This window comes from Arachis ipaensis, chromosome B6, assembly GCF_059453495.1.
Source record: "Arachis ipaensis isolate K30076 ecotype BB chromosome B6, ASM5945349v1, whole genome shotgun sequence".
NCBI lineage: Eukaryota > Viridiplantae > Streptophyta > Magnoliopsida > Fabales > Fabaceae > Arachis > Arachis ipaensis.
Window position 1 is genome coordinate 116,816,074 of NC_142441.1, and position 22,351 is coordinate 116,838,424.

Here is a 22,351-nt window from a genome sequence, read left to right on the forward strand (position 1 = left end):
ACCCCTTAAAAATTGATAACCGAAGTATTCAAACCTCGGGTCGTCTTCTCAAGGAACTACAGGGAAGTATGTTCTTATTATTGGTTATGGAGATTGTAAATTTGGGGTTTCAAGAATGAGGAATAAATATGACAAATAATTTAAATGGCAATTAAAAATAAATAAATAACTGTAAAATAAACCTTTGGCAAGGTATGAGAAATTGGAGGTCCTATCCTAGTTATCCTTATCAATGATGATGAGAATTGAATCTTAATTCCACTTTGTTAGCCTTTACTAAGATAAAGGAAGATCAAGGGATTAATTGGTTTGATCTTCGGATCCTATTTATTTCCTAAGAAAAGATTGGGATTATTGAAGTTAAATTCAATTAACAAAGATAACAATTATTAATCATGTTGAGTTTGATAACTCCTGAGTTACTAATTTCTTAACCAAAACAAAAAGGGAAAAAGTAAATCTACTGGAATAAAAATGTCTTCAAAGTAAAAGCAATAATAGCATAAATAAAAGAAAGCAATATTAAACTAAAATACCTCAAATAGCATTAATTCAAAAGAGTAATTTGTAACATGGAAGAGTTCATAAATCAAATTGCAAGGTAAATAATCATCTAAAATAATGAGATGAACAAAAGTAAAAGGGAAGCTTAAAGTAAAGGAACATTAAACCTAGGATCGAGAGTTACTCCTAAAGAGAGAAGTCCTAAATCCTAATCCTAAAAGAGAGAGAGAATCTCTCTCTAAACTAAATCTAAATCATGAAAAGTAACTAATTGGCGAGCTCCCTTTGAATGGATGCATTCCCACACTTTATAACCTCTGGTCTATGCCTTCTGGACTTGGATTTGGGCCAAAAAGGGCTTCAAAAATTGCTGGGAGCATTTTCTGCAATTTCTGGTGCATGGCCTCTGTCACGCGTCCGCGTGGGTCACGCGGTCGCATCATTCGGAGCTTTTCTTGTCACGCAGTCGCGTCAGTCATGCGGCTGCGTCATATGTGTTTTGCTTAAGGCGCGCGGTCGCATTAGTCATGTGGCTGCGTCGCTGTTGATTCACGCTTGGCATGCGGTCGCGTCGTCCATGCAATCGCGTGGATGCCAGTTTCTTTAGAAACTCTGTTTTGTGCTTTCCTTCCATTTTTGTATGTTTCCTTTCCATCCTTTGAGTCATTCCTGCCTTAGGAGATCTGAAACTACTCAACACACAAATCACGGCATCGAATGATAATAAGGATAATTAAAATAATTAATTTTAAAGCATAGGAAACATGTTTTTCACATACATCACATAATAAGGAAGGGAAAGTAAAACCATGCAATTAATATGAATAAGTGGGTGAAGGATTGAATAAATCACTCAAATTAAGCACAAAATACATCATAAAATATGGGTTTATCAAGGGGCCGGCAGATGGTGTGGCTGTCTCATCAGTAGCAGTGAGGAATGGAGGTCTGTAGCCCAAAGCCAGAAAGTTCCTGTTGTGAGGGATAATCTTCTTACATTCCGCAGCAGGTGGCTTTTCATCAGCATCCTCCCAAGGCACGTCAGCTCGACAGCCTAGCTGTGTAATCGGATAAGGAAAGGGAAGAGTGCCTCGGACGTGGACCCTAGCCATGTGGTACCGGATAAAGCGTGGCAGGTACAGGTCCTTACCCTCCATCACACACCATAGGAGGGTGATCATAGCGGCAGGTATCTCTGTCTCATGGGTACTCGGCATGACAAAATTGCTCAGGATCTGGTGCCATAGTCGAGCCTCATCATTTAAGTAAATCCGCTTGATTCCCTTTGGCATGGTGGTATTCTGACCCATGATCCATGGAACGGTCGGGTCAAGGGCTAACCTGGCCTTGACTGCATCCCAATCAAACTTCATGAAGCGCATATCCTCCTCAACTTTTTGATAACCATCCAGCTGATCAAATTTAGGCAGAAGCTTCAGAACATCCTCTATGGCCTCTTTAGTGACCAGAATCTACTTCCCTCTTAGGTTCACTGCAGCTAGGGAAGTCTTGAAGTAATTGCAGTAGAATTCCCTTACCCAAGATGCATTGACCTCAGTCAGGTTTTTTCCAGGAAGAACCAGCCTCTTTGTTTGATTTGCTCAGAGGTGTATTGCTGGAGTTCTTCTGAGATTTTTAAAGTCCTCTCCAGGTACAGGTTCCTCGAGGTTGCAAACACCGGATACTTCAGCTCACAGTATCGGTTTGCAAACTTTACTGGATCAGTAGCAGGGAGTAGCTGGTCGGCCTTCTCCTGCGGGGTAAAGTGTTTCTCCTGCCAGGAGTCATCGTGCATGATATCCATGATGGACATAGAGGATTCTCCTCTTTTACGTTTGCCAGTAGTAGCCTTTGCTTTTCCTTTTCTTTGGCTGGCAGACATCTTGAAAAACAGAAAACCAGGATATAATAAAAATAGGGAAAACAAATAGGCAAATAAAAAAAAACACAAAGTGGCAAAGGAGCAATAGGATAATGAAAATGAGTTAAGTAAATGTGCATTAAGGATTGTATAGAAGTTAAAGTCCGAAAAGAAGAATTCACAATCCAAAATGTAATTGAAGTCATGTTAATTAGGAAAATTAACATTATGCCTTGGTTAGAAGGTTAAAAGAAAGTGAAAAACCAGAAGAGATGTTGTGAAAGGTTAGGTTGGTTAGGATTGAAAAAGAGTTTAGGAAGTTAAAATTAGGGAGTTAGTAAAAAGTGGTTTAAGGAAAGTGGCATAATGATCATATTCCAAGTAACAGGCATTCACAATGAGAAGAGATAGGTAACTCATATCCAAACAAGGAAATTAGGTTGATGATGATTTAGATAGATATAGAAATAGCAAAAATTGGAATCTAATCATAAAAAATGTAGATTATGAACCAGGAAATCAAAGAGAATAGGAAAGCTTGCCCTGGCATTCATTAATTGTGCTGGTAAAAACAGAGTAAAGCAGAGTTTAAATAGCCAAAACCAAAATATGAATGCAAGTCAAAAATAGTTTATAAAAATTTGGGCAGCATTCCGGCTAAAATTGGATTGTCCCGAAAAATAAACAGCAATCAGAATAGTTCATATGAATCAAAAATACAGCTGTAATTACATATAGGGAATAGGAACATGAAAAAGCAGTGTAAAGAGCAGCATGAAACAGTAAATTTCAGCATATGAACAATACGAACATCACAGCAATAGCAGAATTGCGAATTGATAAAACAAGAAACATGAACAGCGCAATTAAACAGGCCTAAATTCACTAACCACATCCTAGGCTACCTAACAACCTGAAATCCACTACAACATGCATATCTAACTAGCCTAAATATGAACATAAATAGAAAAATGAATTAACTACGAAAGGATAGAAGGGTGGTGTTCGTTGGAACCTGGTAGGCGAATTAAGGAGAGCGGGGCAGAGAGGTGGCTGGGGGATGGTGGCGGTGGCGTCTGGCGCGGCGGAGGAGGGTGGCGCGGCGGCAGCGGGTGCTGTTTGGAGGCAGGGGCTTCAGGAAGGGCAATGGGGGTAGGGGGAGAGAAAGGGAAGGAAGGGAAGGGGGCGTGGGTGGCGGATGGGGGCGCGGCGGGGACGGCGGCGTGGTGGGGTGGTGATCGCGGAGGGGGCAGTGGCGGTGGAGGGAGGAGGAAGAAGGAAGAAGAAGAAAGAAGGAGAAGGAGGAAGGGGGGTGGTGTGGTGGCGGGGTCTGGGTGGTCGGCGGGCTGGCGGCGGTCGGTGATGGTGGCTGGGTGGTGGTTGGGTGGTTGGAGAAGAAGAGAGGAAGGAGAAGGGTTTCGGGGGGCACGAATGGTAGGGTTCGCGTGACTGGGGGGTTATGAAATTTGAATCCATGCGATCGCGTGGGGCACGCGGTCGCATGGAATGGATTAGGGAGCGAAGGACGCGATCGCCTGAGGCATGCGATCGCGTCACTGGAAATTGTGCTAAACGCACGATTCCAGCGTCGTTTCAGCGCAACTCTCTGTCTCCTTTTGGGGTGTTGTGCAATCCATGCGACGCGATCGCGTCGCTCACGCTGTCGCGTGGGATTGACGTTGTGTAAGTGACGCGATCGCGTCAGGGACGCGACCGTGTGGGTGTTTTGTGCAAAACGCACAATGGCCGCATGATTCCAGCTTAATTTTCTAGACGTTGGATGTTTACGCCGATCTCCAGATCACACGGCCGCGTGAATGATGCGGACGCGTGGGGAGTGTTTTCACAACTTGACGCGATCGCGTGAATGATGCGGTTGCGTCGCCCACCCCTTTTTTTTATGCAGTATGCAGAATGCAATGCTTAATATGAAGGCTATGCAAAACTCCAAGTTCAATATAATAAAATAAAAGAAAACTTGAAAACAAGTAAAACTAAATAAAAAATGAAAAAAGAACGATCATACCATGGTCGGTTGTCTCCCACCTAGCACTTTTAGTTAAAGTCCTTAAGTTGGACATTGGATGACCTTCCTGTTATGGTGGCTTATGCTTAAATTCATCCAGAAATCTCCACCAATGCTTGGACTGCCAATAGCCTCCGGGGTCCCAAACTAGGCATGTAAAGCTTCTGAGCAGCTTCAAATAGATTCTCAGGCTCCCGGGGTGACGAGTGTCAGAATAGATTCCAGGATCCCAAACTTGGCTTTTAAATCCGCCTTCGTCTTGATCTATATTTTTCCATCTGGGCGGTTTAGAAATTAGATTCTCACCAGAATAACCAAACGTTTCTCGAGATCCATTCGATTGATTACGATGCCAATCCGTGCACTTTAAGTTGAAGCGTGGAACCTTATTGAACCTTGTGCACCAACTCTGAGTACGAGCCATTTCCCTTTTACTCTTAAAGCCGCAAAGAGCTCTAAGCTGGCCATCTGTTTCAAGCAAACCATATTCAAGTGGAAAAAGAAAGCTAAAGGTTAAGGATTGTACCCACTTGAAGCTTGTATTGGATGGTAATGGCCTTGGGATAGGTGTTTCTAGTGGTTTTGTGAGCTCTACTCCCTTGTGCTCTTCTGTGAATTTCTCCACTTCCTTGCTGAATTCTTCAAATGCAACTTCTTCCTGATCAAAGTCTTTTATGTCTTCCTCATCACTCAAGTCATAAGCAGGAGGTTGGGAGAAGTCTACCTCTGCATCATCTTCGTATTCACTTGAGGAAGGTTCTTCGATCTCAGAGAATTCACTTGCGGATGCAAGTTCATTACTAGGAGAACTTGACTTGTGACTATCATCATCAAGGAAACTTGCTTCTTGGATTATTTCGTCTAGTTCTTCATAAAAGACTTGCTCTGGGGGTTGTGTACTATCCTCCTTAACATCAGTTGTAACGTCCTTAACAGAGTTCTCCACAACTCTGGATTCCCATGGAAGTTCAGCGTCTCCTAAGTCTTCAACCAACTCTTCTTCTTGTATAATAACAGCTTCTTCTACTTGTTCTAGTATGAAGCCATGCTCTGTCTTGTCCACTGGAGTTTCTAGTATCTCCTTCATGCTACGCTCTTCGTTAGATTGTCCACATGGGGCTGTGGAGGGTCTTTGAATATCCGAACGTCTGGAAGATAATTGACTTATTGCTTGCTCCAGTTGATGAAGGGTTGTTTGAAGTTGATCTCCTGTTTCCTTGAGGCGAACTTCTGATTCTCGGGGTGATGGATTTGGGCGTGGTACATTGGGAAGTGGTGGTGTTTGGGAGTAATTGGATTGGGATCGGGGTAAATGAGGATCGTATGGTGGCGAATAGTGAAAAGAAGCTTGTGAGTGTGGTGGTTCGAAGTTATGTTGAGAGGATGGCCTATAAGCACAGGGTGGGACTTGTTGGTAACTACGAGGTTGTCCACCATGTCTATTTGCTTGGTATGCATTGTAGAATGGTCTTTGTCCATGACATCTTGGAGGATGTTGTTGCCTAAAGGGTTGATCAGATTCTCTTGGCTCCATTCGTCTTTGATTGCTCTGACCTTGATGTATGTTCCTGTTATAACTTTCTCTCCTTTCAACAATATTAGAACCAAACTCGAAGCGAGAGGGGTAAGAATTCATAGTAGCTAATGGGAATAAAAAGGGAAAATAAAGACAAATAAACAAGTAAAAGAAAAATATTTACAATAACCAATAATAAGGCACACAATTGTAGTTCCCCGGCAATGGCGCCATTTTGACGTTGGGATTTTTGCCAGTAAAGAATTTTATAAAAACAGTTGCGTTGTAGATATAGTCTCTAAACTAACAGAAATCCCTTCGTACAAACGTTTTGATTGTCACAAGTAACAAACCCCTAAATAAATTGATAACCGAAGTATTTAAACCTCGGGTCGTCTTCTCAAGAAACTGTAGGGAAGTATGTTCTTATTATTGGTTATGAAGATTGTAAATTGGGGTTTTGAAGGTAGGGAGCAAGTAATTTAAATTTCAATTAAAATAAATAGAAGACTGTAAAGTAAATAAATAACTGTAAAACACACTTTTGGCAAGGTATGAGAAATTAGAAGTCCTATCCTAGTTACCCTTATCAATGATGATGAAAATTGAATCTTAATTCCACTTAGTTAACCTTTGCTAGAGCAAGGGAAGGTCAAGTGACTAATTAGTTAGATCCTCAAATCCTACTTAATCCCTAAGGAAAGATTGGGATTATTGAAGTTCAATTCAATTAGCAAAGATAACGATTATCAATCATGTTTGAGTTTGATAACTCCTGAGTTACTGATTTCTTAACCAAGACCAAAAAGGGAAAAAGTAAATCTACTGGAATAAAAATGTCTTCAGATTGGGGATAAAAGTAACATAAATAAAAGAGAGCAATATTAAACTGAAATACCTCAAATAACATTAATTCAAAGAGTAATCTGTAACATGGAAGAATTCATAAATAAAATTGAGAAAATAATAAAAAGGAATATTGTACCTGATAAAGAGGTAATCCGGAAAGCGAATAAAATCCTAAATCTAAATCCTAATCCTAAAGAGAGAGGAGAGAACCTCTCTCAAAACTAAATCTAAATCATGAAAAACTAACTAATTGGAGACTCTCCCTGAATGGATGCACTCCTCCACTTCATAACCTCTGGTCTATGCCTTCTGGACTTGGATTTGGGCCAAAAAGGGCTTCAGAATTTGCTATGAGCATTTTCTACAATTTTTGGTGCGTGGCCTCTGTCACGCGTCCGCGTGGGTCACGCGGTCGCGTCATTTGTAGTTTTCCTTATCACGCGGTCACGTCAGTCATGCGGCCGCATCATGTGCGTTCTTCTTGTGGCGCGCGATCGCGTTACTCACGCGGTCGCGTCGCTGTTGATTCGTGCTGGCATGCGGCCGCGTCGCCCATGCGATCGCGTGGATGCCAGTTTCTTCAAAAACTCCGTTTGGTGCTTTCCTTCCAATTTTGTATATTTTCTTTCCATCTTTTAAGTCATTCCTGCCTTAGAAGATCTGAAACCACTCAACACACGAATCATGGCATCGAATGGAAATAAAGGGTAATCAAAATAATTATTTTTAGCATAGGAAACATGTTTTTTACATACATTACATAATAAGGAAGGAAAAGTAAAACCATGCAATTAATATGAATAAGTGGGTGAAGGATTGAGTAAATTACTCAGATTAAGCACAAAATATATCCTAAAATATGGGTTTATCAGACACTAATTTTAAAGAATTTGGCACAAGATTGGGCCAAATGGGCTAAATCGGGTTAACCGGGCACATATTGGGCCCAAGGCCTAACCCATCAACCCAATACACTTAAAGAAGAATCATTCTTCTTCTCCCATTCAGCAAGAACACTGAAAGCAAGCTCAAGAACAAGGGAAAGAAAACAAACCCTTGGTTCCACTTCAAAGCACCATATCTTCTCACTCCGAGTTCCGATCGTCGCATCGTTTGCGACCACACAACCAGTGTGTTGAGCTCTACAAATTCCGGTAACCAATTTTGGTAAGAAAACTCATATCTTATCTCAGCCTCTCAATTCCCATGATTTTCAAAATTTTGGGGGTTTAGTTGTTAAAACTTGATGTCTTGATGTTTAGGCTCACATTAAACTTGATGGATTAGCGGGTTTTACTCGTTTGAGGCACAGGTAAGGTAAGGACTCTCTAAACCTTGTGGATTCTTGGATTATTGTGTGTTAGGTATTGAAAATTTGTATATGGATGTGGTAATGTTCATAGGTAGTGTGTAATTGTGTTTTAGAGCACCATTGAGGAGATGAAAACTTGATTGAGTCATTGGATTGCTGATTTTGGTGATGAAGTTTTTGATCTTGCCTATGTGTGTCACCTAGGGTTATACGAGGAAATCGGCCAAGGTATAGTTTTGGTTTCTCGTATTTAATATATAATGTCTTGTGAAAACTTAGGCTAGATGACCATAGGATAGGTTGGACTACATGAGTATGTTAAATGCTTAGTACCTTTGATGATATTTCTTGCTATGGATTAAATAGGATGCTAAGTGATGAGTTAATGATGATTGACATGTTGATATGAATAAATATGAGTAGGTAGTGATATATTGATAATCTTGTTGGTATAATTGAGAAATTGATGCATAATATCCTTTAAAATTGAGGAATGGTTGAGTATGGTAGGATGTGGAGATTGTGGTGCTGTATGCTATCATTACTAACACTGAGATTTCATTTGCTTATTTGATGATGAGGCATATGCATAATTGCATAAGGAGTGACAAAAATGTGTCTCTTCCTTATGGCATATTTTTAACTTGTATTTTTGAATCATTTGGTGTTGACCTAACCAATAGGATATTTGCAAATAGAAACTCTTACCTGAAAGGGGGTGGTGCAGTGAAATAGCAAAAGATAGAGCTGAAAAGGTGGTCCTCGATAATGAAGAAGATGAACTTGATAACATTCCTCCTTATTCAACTTCTGGAACATCTACTTCTACTGGACACAAATTACTCCTTTATGGAGTTGTTAAAGATGTTTTGTAGGAGTTTGTAAATCTGTCCAACCAGCTAATTTTCACAAGCTAATAAGAAAGAAAGCTTGCAGTAAGGAATGAAAATGCCTTGAGGAAATCAAGAGATACAGTTGCAGTTTTCCTTAAATATGTGGACAATATACATGAGGATTACACCATGGCCACAGATCAAGAAAAACCATTAGACTCTAAAAAGGATGGCTCGGATGCCTAGGGATGTCTCATGATGAAAAAATTTTGTACTATTTCATTTACTTTTATGTGACTTTTGGGCCTTAGACATTGTTTTATTTTCTGGATGATTGTAAACTTAAATTTGCACTTATTTTAGTTCGGCATAAGTGAATTTTAGGGACTAACATCTTTCATGCAGGCTTGAAGTGGATATTATTTCCTCCCTTGATGACAAAAGGGAGAGTAGTGTAGTCATAGGATAGATATTGTGTCTGAACTTGTGCTTGTGATATCTTGTGGTATTTTAGTTGTTGATTAATGTTTTGGTGTTGTTTAAGTGTTTTTGTGAAAAGAAAATGTGTGATTAATCATTTTTGTTTGTGCTGCTGATTTATTGCTTACTATGTTACCAAACAAGATAAGACTTAGCAACATTTGTTTGTTTGGTATAGATGAGTTATCTGTGTGTGTATAAACAGAAAGTGAAGATAAGCACACATTAAGAGGGAGCAAACCTTATGAAAGAAAGGGGGAGCATATCAGATTTTTATGGTATCATCAAAGGAAAGTCATTGATATGATTTTAATATTTCATTCTCTTTAAGTCCATGATTATTGATATTTGTCATCAAGAGAGAGATTGTTGAGTTCAGTAAACAATTAATAATTTTGGTGATGACAAACATAGTGTTATTTGGGTTAATAACCCAAGTGGGTTTGATGATGTTGTTTAAGTGTATAGACCCAAAATTGTTTTTGTTGCAGCCCAAACTAATTAAGCCAAATGCTCTCAAGGTTGATGACTGAAATTGATTCTGACCCAGCCAATGTTATTCAAAAGAAAGGAAAGTAACCCTAAGCTAAACTTCTGCTAGTGTTCATTTCAGTTGATGGTCAAACAAGAAAAAGGAGTTCACTTTTTCTCCAAACACCAAAGAAGAAGAAAGAAAAAGCTAATAAAGGAAGCTAATACCAAATCAAGTTAAGAAAAAGCAAGTTAAGCAGTATTCAGAGGTTAGAAATAATTTATTTCCTTTAACATGCAAGTCAATTACTTCACATTTTCACCTACTCTCTGCACTACCATTTCAGGCAATATGAAGAACGTGGTGGCAAAGTTTCTCTACTATAAATCAATGGTTGAAAGTGTTTCTTGGAGCCAAAGCACAAATCTAAGGGTTTGGATTTGGGATCTTCATTGAGTAAGTAAGTTTCTACTACACTCACCTCCTCAGTTAAACCCAAAAATCATATTTTAAATCCCTAATTTTGTAGTCTGAATGAAAAAAAGGTAAAAAAAAGTTACAACTGGTTCAAGAATCAAGAAGTTGACTTTCTGAAGGAAACCCTAGCCGTGGCTCAAAGAAGATACAAAAAGGAAATTGATTTTCATTTGAAGACAAGGAGAGAGAACCAGAATCTGAGTTTTATTGAGAGCTTCCCTATGAGAGTTCAATATTTTGGATAGTATTTCTACATTAAAGAAATATTCTGCCAAGATGGAGAGCTTCATCAGAGAGTGCTAAATCCAGTTCAACTTATAGCATAAAGGCTGTGAATCATCATCTCTTTCATGGTTTACTATTTATATTTATGTTTCAATGTTGTATCTTTTTTTTTTTGTATTCATTCAGTGGTAAAAGGCAAGAAAGAGAGGAATTGAGAAAAAGTCATTGAGAGAAAAGGCTAAGAGAAACACTTAGAGAGAAAAGTCAAGAGTAATTTCAGATTTTTTTTTGTCGTATTTCTGTTTGTGTCATGTATCTGAGGTGTCCCTTGCTTTGGGTAAGCACTTAGTATGTTAAGTCTAGGTAGTTACATATTCAAGTCAAGTTTATGTTGAAGCTTGATGTGACTTTGATAGGATTGTGTTGAGTCCTTAGGATTGATGTATGTAATACTTGGAAAGATAGTGAAAATTCCACCAACGTTGTGGTGGAGACTAGATGTAGGTTGCATTGTAGTAGGCAACTGAACCAGGATACATGGCTGTGTCATCTTTTTCTTCTCTGCTATGATTCTGTTTTTCACGATTCATGAGACAAAATAAAATTGTCTTTTGTATAATCCAATACGCAGACCAAATAGAAGCTAAGTTATAAGTTCTTATTTGAGGCTTTATTAATCAAGTTAAAAGAACGCCATAGATTCAACCCCCTTTCTCTAGGCCATCAAGAACATTCAATTATTAAGAGGGTAAAACAAGAAGAATTATGAGAAGGAAAAATAAGAAGGAGAAGATGAACAAGACAAGAAGAAGAAGAATATGATGACGAGTTTTTGAGGAGTTTTTTATTCTTGTTTCTTCTTTTTTGTTTGATTTTTTTCTCTTTTTCTTGATTTTATTCCTCTCAAGAGAGGATGTGAAGAGGAAGAGTTTTGAATTATGCAGAACAACGAGACTAAATGCACCTTAATTCACTCAGAAATGAACCGAAATTACATCCAGAATAAACTGAAAATTAAATTCCGAATAAAGTGAAATTATTTAATGATGACGATACACAAACAAACTCGTTTTAAAACAAGCACAGATCAAGTGTACCTTATTTAAATCCAGAATGAATTGAAATTACTTAATGATTGCGTTCGAAAACAAGCACACAAACAAAATTGAATGATAAAAAATTCACTCAGAAATGAACCAAAATTATATCGTGAATGAACTGAAAATTAAATTCTGAATGAACCGAAATTACTTAATGATGAAAATACACAAACAAACTTGTTTCAAAATAAGCACACACCAAGTGCACCTTATTTAAATCCAGAATGAATCAAAATTACTTAATAATTGCGTTCGAAAACAAGCACACAAATAAAATTAAATCACGAACAAAAAAAAATCCAAATCTATCAAGTGATTTTGCAACATTATGTGTTTCTTCTTATTTATTGGATTTTTTTATTTTTTTTATTATCATTAAGAGGGTAAAACAAGAAGAATTATGAGAAGGAAAAACAATAAGGAGAAGATGAACAAGACGAGAAGAAGAATAATATGATGAGGAGTATTGAGGAGTTTTTTGTTCTTGTTTCTTCTTTTTTGTTTGATTTTTTTTTATCTTTTTCTTGGTTTTATTCTTCTCAAGAGAGGATGTGAGGAGGAAGAGTTTTGAATTATGTAGAACAACGAGACCAAATGCACCTTAATTCACTCAGAAGTGAACTAAAATGAACCAAAAATTAAATTCCAAATGAACCAAAATTACTTAATGATGACGATACACAAACAAACTTGTTTCAAAACAAGCATAGACTAAGTATACCTTATTTAAATCCAGAATGAACCGAAATTTCTTATTGATTGCGTTAAAAAACAAGCACATAAACAAAATTGAATGATTATAAATTCACTCAGAAATGAAGCGAAATTATATCTTGAATGAACGGAAAATTAAATTCCAAATGAACTGAAATTACTTAATGATGATGATACACAAACAAACGCATTTCAAAACAAGCACATACTAAGTCAATTTTGAACAAAAACACATCCAAATCAATTTTGGATCAGACAATATCATCAATATGGCAAAAATTCGATGATAACGATAATAATAACTGAAGGTTGTGGTAGGCTTAGAGAAGGGGGGGTTGAATCTATGCCTTCCTTTTAATTACTGTTGTTACCCTTTTTAAAACAGATTTGCAATTCTGATTCTGTTTTAACTTAGCAGCGAAAATTTATGAGACAATTTATTTTTGTCTCATGAATATCAGAAAACAGAACACAGCAGAGAAGAGAAAAGCTAACACCAGCATGTATCCTGGTTCGGTTGCCTTGTGCTATGCAACCTACATCCAGTCTCCTCCACAACTGTGGAAGAATTTCACTATAGTAAACAGTATTACATACACCAATAACACAGGATTGACCCAATCCTTTCACACTCAAGTTCTAACCTAACTTGACATTGGCTATGCTAATACCTAACTATACCTCTTAGTGCTAACCCAACTAAGAAAGGGATACCATTCAGATACTAGATACAAGACACTTAATCAACCTAAAGAAATCAGAAAATAACTCTAGGCTTTTCTCTCAAGTGTATCTCTCAGCCTTTTTCCACTCATGGCTTTTTCTCAAGCTTTCTCACAATGCCTTTTCTCTCAAGAAATTACAGAAAGATAAGCTTAGAAAAGTACATTACAATCAGTAAAACATGAAGGAGATTGACTTCATCAACAGCCTCTTTGCTATGCGAAAAACCAGATTAGCAAGCCTCTGATTTAGTTCTTCATACTGGCGGAATGCACCTTTGATTAGGTTACACTGTCCAGTTAGTTGAACTTCTTCAAAGAGCTCTCTCAGAACAAAACCTCTATTCACTGGTTTTCTCTCCTTAGTTTCTGAATGAACAGCAAACTTCTTATATCTCCTTGCATGTGGCTGAGTTCTTCTTCCAAGGTCAACACCTTGAGCCTTGAGCTTCACCAACCCACAAGCTTACTTTTTCTTCTCAAGCATCAAAGTAGAACCTTTGCTTCTGACTTTTCCAACTTGACCGAAAGCCACAAAGCAGTAACAGTAGAAATCTTCTTATGGTCAACTTGATCTGAGCCCTTGAACACCAACTTGGTCCCCAAGTCTTGATTAAGACCGTAGATACACAGCAGAATAGGGCAGCGAACAACTTTCCCTTCAATGCCATTTTCGGGTAGTGCAGAGAGTTGGGAAGAAGAGATGAGGATCTTGATGCATGCAAGATGAGATGGATTACCTTTCTTAAGCTTGATTTAGCTTGGGATTTCTGTTTTAGCTTCTGTGCGTCAAGCTTCAACTCTCTCTCTCTTGCTTCTTTGGTTAATGACTTATGGAAGAAGCTTTTCTTCTCTTTCTCTTTCTTGCTTTTTCTGAAATCTTGATGTGACTTGATTAGAAGGAAGAACGTTGCTTTTGGTTAAGCAGGAGAGAGGGAATTTCAATTCTGAAATCAGTTCGGGCTTGGATCGGGTATTGGTATGCATGGCCCGATTTAATTTCTTTGGTTTCTTCCTTTGCTTTTGCTTGGGCTCTTTATTTGCTTTCAGCCCAATATTCTTTGCTGAGTGCCTTTTATTCCATTTGGGCTATTAACATTTGGCCTGCAATAATAAACAATTAGTTAATAAGTGAATATAATTAATCAACACTAATTATTTATTTTGCTAAAAAATAATGTTTGTCATCACTAATTAATTTAGTTAATTTCTTAACTCAACAATAACGATAACGACGATACGTATTAAAAGAAGACAATGACGATAACGATGATGATCATGTTGATTTTGATGATGGAGGATAAGGATGAAAAGGAAGGAGGAGGAGAAATTTCAATAAGAAAAGGAGGAGGAGGATGAGGTGTTAGTGACGACGGTAACGAAATTGAAAAATAATGAAAAAGGAGGAGAAGAAGAAGAAAACGTAGCATGAGACTTGAAGAAGAATGTGCGTGCGTGAATTTAAAAGAAGAAGAAGAAGAGCAAGAAGAAGAAAAAGCACGTGAATTTAAGAGACTTGATTGGTTAAATTTCTTGGATGTAGAGCTTTATTGTTCTTCCCACCAAAGCAAACAAAGAAAGCTTTATTGAGAAAACGAAAACCTTCCTCATATATGAGAAAGTCTAGGAACCAACTAGTATTAACCATTTCCAGCCAACTACATTGTGAGCTGCAATATAAAGGTTTAATAACACAAACAAACATAAACCTAACCCTAAAACTAAAAAAACAATCACACATTCCTTCTTCCACTCCCATTCCCACTCACGCCATTCACTCTATTGTCTTTCTCTTTCACCACAGTGCCCTCCATCGCGATTCACAGTGCCGCCGATTGCCGCCCTCCTTCTGTCGTGACGCGCGGCGCCTCCAGCCACTGCGACTCTCCTACTGGTGACGCACACCTCTAACCACCGTGACTCCCTCCTCGCATCGCATAGCCCCACCAAATGACCTAGCTCCTTTCATCTCGACATACAGCTCCTCCGACCACTGTGACTCTCTCCCTCATGTCGTGCCGCCTAGCCGACCATTGTGGCTCCCTCCTCATGTTGCGTATCCCTACCAATGCGCAGTACCACTACGCCGCAACACCCTTGACCTCGCGATTCGCTGTGCCCAGGACCACCTCATCACCCTCCCTCTTGCGATTCACACCACTGCCGACCACCGCACGCCCTCCCCTCGCGAATGCAGCACCACTAACTACTGCATCGCTTTATCACATGCGTTGTTGTACTTTTTTTTTTTTTGAATTTTTTCTTTAACTATTTTTTCAAATGTTTCTTTATGATTAAATAGATATTTCTTTTACAGAATTTTAGATGTTTCTTTCCAATGATTTTTTATGTGGGTTATTAGATGTTTCTTTTCTAAGTTTTGAGATGTTTCTCTTTAAGGGTGTGCTCATGTTATTTTTTTAATATTCCTTTAACTAATTTTTTTATGTTTCTTTCCGATTAAATGAATGTTTGTTTTACAAGTTTTAGATGTTTTTTCTGAGTAATTAGATGTTTTTTCTATGTTTTGGAATGTTTTTTTTGGAAAGAAGACAACAAACGTTTTTTGAAAAAATTATCTAAGTTGGTTAGTACCCTAGTTAGTTACCTAGTAAGATTATATACATAAATTGATAGTAACTCATTTTAGTATACACATAATATTTTTGTTATTTTAAACAAATCTGGTATTGAAGTAGTTAATCTTAGTTGGACTTTCTTAATCAATTCAAAACATGATTGTTATAAAATATTAAATTATGATGCACACTAACACAGATATGAAACACGACCCAAAACATGTTGACACATGAATTTAAAATTTTATGAGACATAGGAACACACATACAGGAGCGGAGCTTAGTTGAGATAATGGGGGCCATGGCATCCCAAATTTTTTATAAAAAATTTAGTAATATTTTTTTAAAAAATAAAAAATAGTTTAATTGACTCAAATATTTACTTTGACTTAAAGCACTCAGGCTTGTGAGCAACATAATATTCTAATTCCTAATTTAAATGCTTCTTATATTGCAAACTTAAAGAATAATGATATTTATAAATTTTATTTTAATATAAATATTATTATTAAATTTTTATGTTAAATTTTTGCTCCTCAAAAACACACACAGAGCAAATGGCAGTATTAAGCCAGTTTGGATGAGATATTACATAATTCAACCAGAGATATTACATAATTCAACCAAACAGAAAAATAAGACATGAATCAACCAAAAGTATGTATGTATATAATTCAAATCAATGTAATTCGAACTAAAGACAATGGTAATTCGAATCAATGCAGTTCGAATTATGAGGGAGTATGCATGCTAGGTAATTCGAATTACGCATGGAAAAGTTCGAATCACTCTTATTCGAATTATGCTTGAGCAGTTTGAATCACTCTAATTCGAATTATATGGTGAGCAATTCGAATTCTATACCATACTCTTCTACCCATTTTTGATATAATTTGCAATATTTTTCTGACCATTCTTTTATTAAAAAATTAATAATTAAAAAATTAAAAAATATATTTTATTTCATGCATTAAAAAAAAGCTAACAAAATATTTAATTACGAGACTTCTTTAAAATATTAATGAACTATCAATTCGAATTCCATATAATACTCTTTTGCCCATTTTTGATAGCTCGTGAATATTATTTAATAAAATTTTTTAATAAATTTATTTAAATTATACTACAAAAAATATTTTATTCTATGCAAAATAATTTAAAAAAATGGCTTAAAAGAAGTTAGGAGTACTATAAAAGTTTGTAATATTCTAGTGACTTAGGTAAATACATGCATGTACTCAAATTTTAAATAAAATACTATACATAGTTAATAATAATTTAGAAATTAAAAAAAAATATTTTTATCATGTATTTAGCTAAGTCACTGGGACATTGCAAATTTTTATGGTCCTCCTAACATCTTTTAAGCCATTTTTTCAATTATTTTGTATGGAATAAAATATATTTTTTAATTGTTTTTTATGGAGTAAAATATTTCTTTTAATTTCTAAATTATTATTGACTATGTAGAGTATTTTATTTAAAATTTAAGTACATACATGTATTTACCTAAGTCACTAGAATATTACAAATTTTTAGTACTCCTAACATCTTTTAAGCCATTTTTTTAAAAATTATTTTGCATAGAATAAAATATTTTTTGTAGTATAATTTAAAAAAATTTATTAAAAAATATTCATGAGTTATCAAAAATAGGCAAAAGAGTATTATATGAAATTGGAATTGATAGCTCATTAATATTTTAAAGAAGTCTTGTAATTAAATATTTTGTTAACTTTTTTTTAATGCATGAAATAAAATATATATTTTTTTAATTTTTAAATTATTAATTTTTTTTAATAATTTTTTAATAAATTATTAATTTTTTAATAAAAGAATAGAAGAAAAGTATTACAAATTATATCAAAAATGGGCAGAAGAGTATATTATAGAATTCGAATTACTCACCATATAATTCGAATCAGAGTGATTCTAACTGCTCAAGCATAATTCGAATCGGAGTGATTTGAACTTTCCCATGCGTAATTCGAATAAGCATGATTTGAACTACCTAGCATGCATACTCCATCATAATTCAAACTGCATTGATTTGAATTCCATTGTCTTTAGTTAGAATTACATTGATTCGAATTATATAAATACATGCTTTTGGTTGATCCATGTCTTATTTTTGTGTTTGGTTGAATCATGTAATATCTCATCCAAATTCCATTTGCCCTATAAAATATAAAGTATTTTTAAATAAAAATCGGGAAAAGTACATGGAACGAACTCCAAATCAGCTAAGAATGGAACAACTTAATTAATTATAAATATAGTAATTAATTTTATTTATTTATGATTTAAAATATTGGTTATTAAATGTTTCACCAAATTCAAATTAGGAGGAAATATGTTCAATATCATTGCAACGTGAATCACGAAAGATGATTCAATTAGCTTCTGTCTCTTCACCCTCCTTCTCTCTCCAAATGCCTAAAACATGATAAATCAGAAAACAGATTCAAAACCATCCAATTTACAAAGAAAAGAAACATCCTAATGTCTAGCATAAGCACCATCTATGTAGAGGTTTTAGATTCACTTAGAAACATTTGGTTGGTTTTTGGCTCCCTAGCATTATTGTAAAAATCGTAATGGTATTTTGATATTTTATTTATATTAAAATATGCATTACTTTTTTAATTATTTTTAACGTTTTATTTTAATTATATAAAATATTTAAAATATTTTTTGACATGAATAAATAATAATATATATTATTTTCAAAAGTATTTTGAAAAAAACATGTTAACAATAAAAAAGATAAATTGACATGTGATGATGATATTTAGATGTATCTAAACGTAATAATTTTTTTTTATATTTTATTAAGACACAATTGAATACAACGAATATATATATTGAGTATATCCAAAATATGCATATTTAATAATTCTACAAAATGTAGATTAATTGTATTTCTTACACGCAATCGCTCTCCGGAAGATTATTATTGCTTGCTGCTTTCATTTTTTGTCGGGACATCGTTTGAGCCGGACAGCCTAACCTGAACCCGAGTCAGATTGAAGACCCGTACCCATCTCAAACCCAGCTTGAAGACCCTCTTCTTCCACCAACCACAGGTTCCACCGCGCCGCCGCCCTTCAAGGATCTCCACTTGGCCGCCGGTCCCTGCACGTTGGTCTTCCACAGTGCCGTCGGTCACTGCGCGCGGCACTTGTCTGGCGTGAATTGGCTACTACTGCACTGAGAACCATCCACCCAATGATCACGAGCCCGCCGTCGCTGCGGCGTCCGTCGTTGCGCCTGCCTTCACTTCGCCCGTTGGCTCCTCTCTGATCTCTGCCTCATTGCCGCCGCTGGATTATGGAGCGCCGTCCCAAACTCCCTAAGGCCCACCAACCCAACACTTGTGAAATAAAAAAATAAAATATAAAATATTTGGGGAGAAAGCAAATGGATGAGACGATGCCAAGTTAAGTTACAGCAACGAAAAAGAAAAGAAAGAGTGCCAAATGACCCTCTCTCTCAGATCCTCAAGAACCTCCATAACCCTCGCTATGCGCTTCTTTCCTCTGTGCACCTCCACTTCCACCGCCACCGACTCCTACCCTGACCTTCTTTACGACGTCCTTCCCGACACCACCTCCAACAACCCTCCTCCTTCTTTAGTTTTCGATCAGCTTCATGCCGCCGTTTCCCAACCTGAGCTTCTGGTTCGGCTACTTTATTCCGTTCGGGATCGACCCTACGCCGCCCTAAGGTCCTTTCGTTGGGTGGAGCGTCAACCAGGCTTCAAGGGATCTGATCTTGCATTTGCCGTTATTCTCGAGATCCTCGCTCAGAACGGCTTGATGACGTCGGCCTACTGGGTCATGGAGAAGCTTCTGCTTACGGTTAGAACCGAAGCTGTTATGGACGTTTTACTTCACGGTAATTCTTCTGCTTCTTCCTCTTCCTCTTTGGTTAAGCTGCTTGATTTGTTGCTTTGGATTTGCACTAAGAAGCTGATGCTTGAGAAATGCTTGTTGGTTTTTTACAAGATGATTCATAATGGTTTCTTGCCCGATGTCAAGAATTGCAATAGGGTTCTTAGGATGCTTAGGGATAGGAAAATGGCCAACAAAGCTAGGGAGGTTTATAGTGTTATGGTGGAGTGTGGGATTAAGCCTACAACTGTTACTTATAACACTATGCTTGGTGCCTTTTGCAAGGAAGGGGAGGTGGAGCAGGCGCTGGGCCTCTTGCTTGAGATGCAGCGCCGGGGTTGCTCGCCCAACGAAGTCACTTATAATATTTTGGTGAATGGTTTGTCTGACAAAGGGGAATTGAATCAGGCCAGGGAGCTTATTGAGGAGATGTTGAGGTTGGGCTTCAAGGTTTCGGCTTACACATATAACCCTCTGATTCGCGGGTGCTACAAGAAAGGCTTGCTTGAACAAGCCTCAAGCGTTGGGCAGGAGATGTTGAGTAGAGGAGTTTTGCCCACGGTCGTGACCTACAATACCATTATGTATGGTCTTTGCAAGTGGGGAAGAGTGAGCAATGCTAGGCAGCTGTTATCGGTTATGGGAGATAGGGATTTGGTGCCGGACTTAGTTTCGTATAACACACTAATTTATGGTTATAGTAGGTTGGGAAACATGAGGGAGGCATTTCTCATGTTTGATGAGTTGAGAAACAGATGCCTTGTACCTAGTGTGGTGACCTATAATACGCTTATAGATGGTCTTTGCAGGGTGGGGGACTTGGATGCTGCTCGGCATCTAAAAGATTATATGATCGATCGAGGGCCTCATCCTGATGTATATACTTTTACAATTCTTGTAAGAGGATCCTGTATGATGGGAGATTTGCCGATGGCTAAGGAGCTATTTGACGAGATGCTTTGTAGAGAACTGCAGCCCGATCGTTATGCATACATAACTCAAATAGTAGGTGAACTGAAGCTTGGTGACTCATCTAAAGCTTTTGGTATGCAAGAAGAAATGCTAGCCAAAGGCTTTCCCCCTGACTTGATAACATATAACATCTTTGTTGATGGGCTCTGTAAATTGGGCAATCTGGATGAAGCAAGTGAACTAGTGCAGAAAATGATCAAAGATGGACTTGTTCCAGATCATGTAACATATACTAGCATTATCCATGCTCACCTGATGGCTGGCCATCTTATGAAGGCTAGAGTGATGTTCAATGAGATGTTGAGCAAAGGGATATTTCCTTCAGTTGTCACTTACACAGTGTTGATTCATTCATATGCAATCAGGGGAAGGCTGGAGCTTGCTATTATGTATTTCTATGAGATGCAAGAGAAGGGTGTGTATCCAAACGTGATCACCTACAATGCTTTAATCAATGGACTTTGCCGAGTGAGGAAGATGGATCAGGCATACAAATTCTTTGTGGAGATGCAAGCAAAGGGTATTTCTGCAAATAAGTATACATATACTATTTTAATAAATGAAAACTGCAACGCAGGCCATTGGCAAGAAGCTTTGAGGTTGTATAAAGATATGCTTGACAGAGATGTTCAGCCTGATTCTTTCACCCATAGTGCACTATTCAAGCATCTAAGGAAAGACTATCGATTGCTTGTCCTTCAGCAACTTGAGAATCTAACTGGAGCTGGTGACTAAACTTTTGATGTAAAGACAAAGGAATAATTACTACTTACTAGCCTGTAATGATGTCTAAAGTTGTAATTGTTTAGCTTTTAATATTTTCAAAACCAGTTATGTCATTCACATGCCATCATGGTGGCTAATAATTAGTTTATTTCTTGAATATGTTGTAAGCCTGACAATTAAAATATTTATTTATGACACCAATAAAAAAAATTATCATAACCAATTTCTCCCTGTCAATGCAGCTTTCAAAATTACGAGATGTTCCAATACGTGAAGAATGCCCCCTCATTTATCATCTAGATGTAGCTGCTATGTATCCAAACATAATTTTGACAAATCGACTTCAGGTATGTCTTCCATAATATTATAATAATACTCTGTAGCTGGATATGCATTCATACAAGGTTTCTTTACTTAAGAAGTACGTCTTCATCCACTATAACCTGAAGAATTTAAGCTATGAGAGGAAAACAGAATGAAATAATTATGTTTGTCTTTTTGAGGTCTTATGTACTCGTGAGACTTTCTGTGCATAATGCATATGGATAAGTTTGGTAACTCTAGAATATCAATGTTTTGTCCAATTTTACTTGTCTGAATTTTGGAAAAGAAAATTGAATAGTAGGAGGAACCTGCAAAAGTGGCCATGCATCTCACCACAACGTCACAATGGTTTCTTAGCTTTTTCTGGCCAGAATTCATGTGGATTATCACTTCTGTTAGAAATGATATATTCTTGATTCTATCAACTTCCAAGTAAAAATTTGGAAGAAAATTTAAGAATGTTTGTGCTGCTTATGCTGTGTTACTGGGGTTTATGTTTCTGAAATCTGAATTTATGATGGATGATGTTGCCTTATGTGATGTTTCTTTCCTATTTGTAGCCACGTCAATTGTTTCAGATGAGGTTTGCACTGCATGTGATTTCAACCGTCCTGGAAAGACATGTCTACGCAAACTTGAGTGGGTTTGGCGTGGAGAAACATTCATGGCAAAGAAAAGGTGTGCCTCTCTTTTTGGATAATGCTTGCTATTATTAGCATATTGCAGATTTATTTGCGCATATCTGTAAAAGTTATTAAAGAATTGA

At 37.0% G+C, this 22,351-nt stretch overlaps 1 protein-coding gene across 3 annotated transcripts; it reads left to right on the forward strand.

Moving 5' to 3' along the window:
• Nucleotides 1–18,597: 18,597 nt before the first annotated feature.
• Nucleotides 18,598–22,263, forward strand: LOC107604740 (Pentatricopeptide repeat (PPR) superfamily protein). 3 transcript variants are annotated; one of them, XM_021104657.2, is made up of 3 exons: nt 18,598–21,279; nt 21,504–21,608; nt 22,146–22,180. In XM_021104657.2, the coding sequence occupies exon 1, from the start codon at nt 19,150–19,152 to the stop codon at nt 21,268–21,270; it is 2,121 nt and encodes a 706-aa protein (XP_020960316.1). In that variant the 5' UTR covers nt 18,598–19,149; the 3' UTR covers nt 21,271–21,279; nt 21,504–21,608; nt 22,146–22,180. The 3 variants fall into 3 exon arrangements, with proteins under 3 accessions (XP_020960316.1, XP_020960314.1, XP_020960315.1); XM_021104655.2 differs by having other exon boundaries at nt 18,613–21,262; nt 22,146–22,263; XM_021104656.2 differs by lacking the exon at nt 22,146–22,180 and having other exon boundaries at nt 18,613–21,314.
• The last annotated feature ends 88 nt before the right edge of the window (nt 22,264–22,351 follow it).

Excerpts from the sequence above, each read along its gene's own strand:
- LOC107604740 (XM_021104655.2), top strand. The coding sequence starts at position 19,150 with ATGACCCTCTCTCTCAGATCCTCAAGAACCTCCATAACCCTCGCTATG. Across the intron at positions 21,263-21,503 it reads TGAGAATCTAACTGGAGCTG|CTTTCAAAATTACGAGATGT; the intron begins GTGACTAAACTT and ends CTGTCAATGCAG.